The sequence below is a fragment of the Balearica regulorum genome, chromosome 9 (genome assembly GCF_011004875.1).
Source record: "Balearica regulorum gibbericeps isolate bBalReg1 chromosome 9, bBalReg1.pri, whole genome shotgun sequence".
NCBI lineage: Eukaryota > Metazoa > Chordata > Aves > Gruiformes > Gruidae > Balearica > Balearica regulorum.
In genome coordinates, this window is record NC_046192.1 from 27,901,955 (window position 1) to 27,908,568 (window position 6,614).

The window sequence follows — 6,614 nt, forward strand, 5'->3', positions numbered from 1 at the left end:
AGATGTGTGTTCTGTCTGGCAAGAGGGAAATGGCAGAAATTGGATTTTTGTAGGTAAAGGGTTTGACCTGGTTTAAATTCCTGAGCAGGATCATCATGAAGTGAGATAGGTCCCAGGGGAGAGGGTGAAGGGTCAGTGCAGCAGGACACGGGGAGGAGAGGTGGAGAGCCGCTCTCTGCTGGGTGCCCATTAGGCACCGCTGTGCCGTCACCATGCAGGGAGGTTGTTGTCATCATTTCCCTAAACCCTGAACTGGCCGATACCGGTGCTCCAAAATTCGGTTCTGTAATCCCAGTGCCCAGAGAGGCGCATAAGGCAAAGGCTAAGGTGTGAGGAGCTGTGTAAAATGGGATTGCACACCCGCTGCTGCCGCGGCCCTGCCAGGAAACAGCCGAGGATCGAACGCCAGTCCCGTGAGCTTTGGTGCTGTCAGTGCGTTATCCATCACAGCAACCGACGGGTCTCAGGTTAAAGTACCAAGTCCACGTTTCATCTTTCTTACGAGCACTGAAGAATCTGCCAGTGCCGATTGTCAACAGTTCATCGTTTTCTGTAAAGCTCTTTTATTTCTCTGTCTTTGGGGTGTTCTCAGTGTAGTCTCACATGATGATAAACCCTGTTTTTAACTGGCTGATAAGAGAGGGTCTTCAGACTATTTTTGATTTGATAAAATAGGGAAGAGAGGAGAGTTCTGTCACTAAGGACTGTGGAGTCCGCTGTGGGAAAGCAGAGCATTTCCCGTGGCAGGGAATGGAGCAACTGGGCGTTTGTAGGCAGCAATATTGTCTGATTACGTTCCCCCCGCCCCATGAGACCGTGCTATTTATTTAGCATTTTACCCAACGTACAACTTGTAGCAAAGCCAGCAGTCTGCTGCCAAATTGTTGTTTGGCTACAAGTTATGGTTTTGCTGAAAACAAGGTTTTGCGCTATTTCTACATTTATTATTTAATCTTAAAATGTTCACATTTAGTAAATAAAGTAAAGCTAACTACTGCTTTCTTTGAAAAAAATTACAGGGGTAATATTTACTTGTGCTACTTACCTCATAGCCAGTAATTTAAGAATTGGTTCAGTTTGAACCTTGGATAAAAAGGCTTTGATTCATGTATGGGTTTTGCCGCCTTGGATTATAAATTCCCAACTCAATCTGTGCTTTTCCTGAAATCCTGTGTTGTGACCGTTATCGGTGTCATCTCATGTAAAAACTTAGAATTGGGCTTTAATGGAAACGGAAGAGTTGTGTAAACACAAATCCAGGTTTATATCATTGTCAGATTGTTTTCTTAAAACGCACGTGTTTCTTTAAAGACCGCGCAGGTGCATTGCACAGATGGGCCTTCGATTCAGCGGAGGGGAACGGTTGGCTGGAGCCATCTGTAATGAATCACGAATAGTTGGTAGTTTTGGATTAAGGTAAGGAAAAGAATAAACAGCGGTGATGAATACAGGAACGTTCCAAGGTTGTTTTTTCTCTTAAGGTAGCGCCCCAAGGTGCAACCAGGGAGCAGCTCCCGTAGGAAGGATCAGAGGAGGTGCGGAGCCGGTCGGGGCTGACCCCGGCGGGGTTTCACGCAAACCGGACCGCCGGCGGCCCCCGCGCCCTCTCCCCGCCTCCTGTGCCCGGCCGGGGCTGAGCGCTCGTCACCGCCCGCTGCGGGGCCGGCCCTGAAATCCGCGGCCCGTCCCCGCCCCGCCTGCCCGTCCCCTCCCCGGCTCTCCAGGCCGGCGGGCGGCGCTGCGGGCCCGGCGCGGGCGGCCATGGCGGAGCGGCGGAGCGGGGCGGCCGAGGGCCTGGCCCGCCTCTCCGAGTGGGCAGACGCCCACCTCAGCCTGCTGCGGGTAACGGGGCGGGCGGGGCGCGGGTGAGGGGCCGGGGGCTGCGCGGTGCGGCCCGGCCCGACCGAGCCCCGCTGAGCCCCGCTCTCCTCTGCCCGCAGAACCTGAGCGCCGGCCTGGCGGTGGCCGGGGTGCTGGTGCTGGCCCGGAGCGTCCGCATGGTGAGAGCGGGGGGGCGGGCAGGGCCCGGGGTCCCTGCCGGGAGCGGGGAGGCGAAGGGGCGGCGAGGGCCCGCGGCGCGGCGGTTCCACGCGTGTCCCCTCTCCAGGGGCATCTCCGCGGCCGGAACCGAGACGCCTTCCTGCCCGCTCTTCGGTTTTCTCACCGAGGAGCCTGTTCTGCCCCTCAGCTGCAGCTTCCCGCAGAACCTTGTGCTCGTCTCCTCTGGTGAGCAGGCCAAGTTCGTACCTCTGCTCCAAATAAAGCTGAACAGAGGTGCTTTCCTCACATCTTTTTCTCCGTGCCTCCATGAACAGAACTGCTTTTTGGAGTATTTTTAAGTGTCACCCTAGATCTTCCTTTGGTTCTTGAAATGATCGGTTCACGGCACGCGCTAATGCTTCACCGCCAGCTCCAGGCAAAGCCGCCTCTTGACAGAGAGGGAGTGACCCGCTCTTCCAGCAGTTTAAAAAAATAATAGTTACTCTTATCTTCCCTCTGCATGATTCCAAATGCAGTTTGCTATGGGAGAACATTTGTATAAAGTTTTTTACCAGAAAGCCTACATTTGAACTACAAATGTTGCCAGAATTCCTTTTTTTCTTTTTCTTTTTTTCCCTGGTTTTTTATTACTGTTTTAAACCAAGGCTTGGTGCATGTGTTGACCAGGCTGCTGGAGCTTCCAGTGCAAATGAGATCAGACTTCAACAACTCCAGTTTGTAAAAAAACCTTCAGGCTTTCTGCCTGCAAGGTCCTGAATTTCTGTATTCCGCGCGGGAGACCACAGCTGGGAAGGTTTACTGAACGAACACCGTACGGTGGAGAGATCTGCCAGTTCAGTCGTGGTGTCTGGGCGTTTATTTCCCCAAGGGCTGGTGTGCCGCAGCAGCGGTACGTAGGCAGATCGGTACTTGCCACAGCTGTAGCGAAGTAGGTCGGTGTTGTACAAACAGCTTCTTGCAGTGAGACCTGACGAGGTTGGTGTCTTAAATTCTGAGCGTGAGGCCAACCCGGTGCCTGTCCCTCTCCCTGCACCCCCAAACCAGTGGCTGCTTCACTCCGGCGCCGCTGCCAGCCAAGCCTGCCACCGCTGAACTGAGTTTTCCTGTGCGATTGTGTAACTGTCCCTTTGAATCCCCCCATCGACCGACCGCTACGCTATCAAACTTAATCTTCTTGTGACCTTTTCAAAGGTGTACCCCTGCTTTGGCCCTCTCCTCTTTTACTGCCTCAGCAAAGTCCAGGTTGTGTCTGTCCTCCCTGCTCTGCCTTTGTCTTCACGTGTCTGTTCTTTGCTAGCATCTCTAAACGCGTCTCTGCTTCCTTTCGCCCTGGTTCTAGCACTGTCCAGGCCACTTTGAAAACATGCTTTTCATCGTGAATCGAGTGAACCTCAGTTTGCACTGCTCAAAAACCACCAATTTCTGTTCTTCCTCTAAACCCCACCTTCGTGCCCACCCCTCGTATTGCAAGTCCTGTAACACAGGGAACATCATAACTGGCTGGAAAGCAGCTGATTCATATGAAATATAGATATAGATATACGCACACTCACCCATGCTGTCTAATAATAGGTCTGTAATTTGCCAAACTATTTTAAGAAGAAGTTGGATTTAATGGGATTGTAACTGCTCTACATTTTTATTTTTAAACTTTGCCTTGCTTTTCTTTCCATCAATAGACAACAAAGTTTACAAGTGCTTTGGACATACCTGCGGAGTTTGTAGCGAAGAATGTGAAATTGCGGGGAAAATTGCATCACGTAACTGAGAAAGGCCTGGCAGTGGAGCACATTCCCATTAGCATTCCTTTCGTTACGTCGATACAGAGGAAGTGTACGTAACAGAACGTGAAGAACGAGGGTGGGGCTGAGATGATGTTCTTAACGCAGCTACGCAGAGCGCGAGTGTGAGAGGAAGGGTTAAGGTGCAGTTCCCGCTCTGCCTTTCGGTCTTTCAGGTGGGAAACTGGGGAATAAGACAGACTGCGAGGAGGGCTGTGAAAAGAGCGTACCAATACAGTATTTCTGTTAATTAGTGTCGTTATCGTGATATTTTTCTGGCAGCAACAGGTAGCACCTAGGCCGCTCATTGGCTTGCACAACTCACAAAGACTCTTGGGATTACGATTTTATTTACGAATGAAGATCTGGCAGGGACATATATACATATATACGAACCGATCTTAGGGGCAGCAGTTGTGCATTAAGTCCGAGTCACCCCCTTGCCTTGCCAACACCCCAGGCGCTAATGCTTCTTATTTCCTATTGTTTCTGCCCCTTCGGATGAAATAATGGTCACTGACAATGAAAGCAGTTCTTTCTATTTGCACGCAAAATAAAACAAACTAGCTTAAACCATTTATGCAATCCTGAATTAAATTTTTTTTACTGGAGGAGAGATGAGACCAAATTCTTATTAGCAAGTAAGTAGTGCTTTGGGGAACTAAACTGGATTTATTTTATTTTTTAAGTCCATGGGAATGCACTCGTTACGACAGCTGAGGGTCTGTGCAGAGCAGGACATCTCCTTTGACCGCTGCGTTCCGTAACAAAGTTCTGTCTTTCTGTCCTCAGGGCAATCAGGTGGCCTGCTGCTGGTGAGGCTTGCTGGCGTGGAGCTGGCTCCGAGCGGCGTGGCCTGGTTGCGGCGAGAGTTGAAACCCAAACAAGTGATATGGTTCCAGCTTCTCGGAAGGGAGGACTTGGCACTTGAGTGCCTTGTTTTACTAAATAAGGTAAATGTAGTGACAAAAATTGACCTTTCTCTGCAGACTTGAGTTTGACTGCGGTTATGCAATTCAGTTATCTCGGTACGTTTAAGGGATGTTACTATTTATAATTTATCTATCTTGATATGAGTTTTAAATGTTGTATTTGCAAGTCTGATTTCAAGACCGGTATTTTTGCAGACTGATTCTGATATGAGTGTATTTCTCTGTCGGATAGTGCTAGGCTGTATCATGTAGTTCTGATTAGCCTAAGGTTTAGTCCATCAGATGTGCCCTCACAAATGTCTTCCAGGGGTATTAGGTTTTAAGAGTCACCTGCATTCCCCTAAACTCTTAAGTCTTTCTGCCAGAGCGTGGATTCAGCCACAAGTAAAGCTTGTATCTCAGAGGGAGGTCTCACAAAAAAATAAATCTTTTAAAGATTAATATCCTGTTTATTGTGCCTTTTATAGGGTCGATTTCTCAGCATGTGCTTGAATGAAGAGATCCTGAGAGAGGGGCTTGGCAGAGCAGCACGTATTGAAGGACTGCATCACGATTCCCGCCTGTACTGGAAACTTCATCGAAGACTCCTTCGGGCAGAGTTAAAGGCCTTGAAGAAAAACAAAGGAATATGGAAAGAGGAAAGCTACTCTGAGAGAATTAGAGATCGTATAAGCAACAACAAATTTGTACAGACATTGAAACAATTTGCAAGCTGGTTAAGAAGCTCCTTTTAAAGGTAAACTGAGAGACTTGCTGGAGGAATGCCAGTGACCTATGTTGTGCTTTATGTAAAGTAGAAGTGTACGATAAAACCCACTGGCATCGTTTTGAGGTGCCGGTCTTGAGCAGAAACCCCCCGGAACTTTCCCAGCGCTGTATTATAATCCACGTGGGATTGAACTTTAGCAGTAGTGTGGGAGCCACAAATGAAAATGTTCTGAAGCTGAGCTTTTCCACAGTGATGTCTGAAATGAATTGTGCCCTTTTCCACCTGCTAATTACCTACGTGGCTGTGTTAACTAACCAGTGAAAGCAGTCGACAGTCCGGTTTTTAAGAGGTGCAGAGTGTTAGTTCACAATGTACGGCCGTAAATGCTTCTCTGTTACCTGTCATTACGATGCAATCCCCCTGGTTAGAAAACTCCATTTCAGACCTTTACAAAGCTTGTGGTATGTGTTTACACACGAGCATTTTGTTTGAATTCTGTTCTTATGCTACTTTTATGTATAATTTGTGTTTTAAAAATCTTTCATCTTGAATAATGGCTTGCATTGTTACCGATATAAAAGGTAATTTGTTATGGCTAATCTTAAAAAGCTGATAAGGTCATAACAACTGAAGTTCCTTGGAAAATAAAAAATCACTTGGTATATTAAAGAATATAAATTAATATGTCAGTAATCCAAATTTTTGAAGACAACATTCATTTGAAGAGGAAAAACTTACACTGTTGTTTCTGATGGTTCTATAAATATCTAAAATTAGATGAAAATAAAACTTCAACATGAAATTTGAAAAGGTAGACCATACTGTGTGAAGAACTTAGAATTCTTGTTCCTGATTTATTTTTGAAATGTGTTAAGTATGGGAGTGCATTATTATTTATTTTGTAAATATTCTCAGAATAAAGATTGAATTTCTTATGTTCATCCTTACAGTACTTGACCTTTGTTTAACCTCCCAATGTCCCAATATTTATTTAAAGTGAAGTGTTCTACAGATTTTCTTTCTTTCTGTGTGATTAATTTCCAATGAAATACTAGGGAGAAGAGCGTGGTACAAAAAAATCTTAATAGCTGAGCATTACTTGTCTGACAGTTAGTGCTACATCATCATTTTCTCTGCTGATTTCAGGGCAAACTTGTGAATCCTGAGATCCTGAAAAACAGCTTTTCCTAG

The 6,614-nt window shown here is 46.9% G+C and overlaps 1 protein-coding gene across 1 annotated transcript; it reads left to right on the top strand.

Annotated features, from left to right (window-relative positions):
* Window positions 1–1,692: 1,692 nt before the first annotated feature.
* C9H3orf33 (chromosome 9 C3orf33 homolog) lies at window positions 1,693–6,364 on the top strand. Its single transcript, XM_075761707.1, has 5 exons — window positions 1,693–1,842; window positions 1,941–2,000; window positions 3,681–3,834; window positions 4,575–4,735; window positions 5,182–6,364. The coding sequence occupies exons 1-5, from the start codon at window positions 1,762–1,764 to the stop codon at window positions 5,446–5,448; spliced, it is 723 nt and encodes a 240-aa protein (XP_075617822.1). The 5' UTR covers window positions 1,693–1,761; the 3' UTR covers window positions 5,449–6,364.
* Window positions 6,365–6,614: the final 250 nt, after the last annotated feature.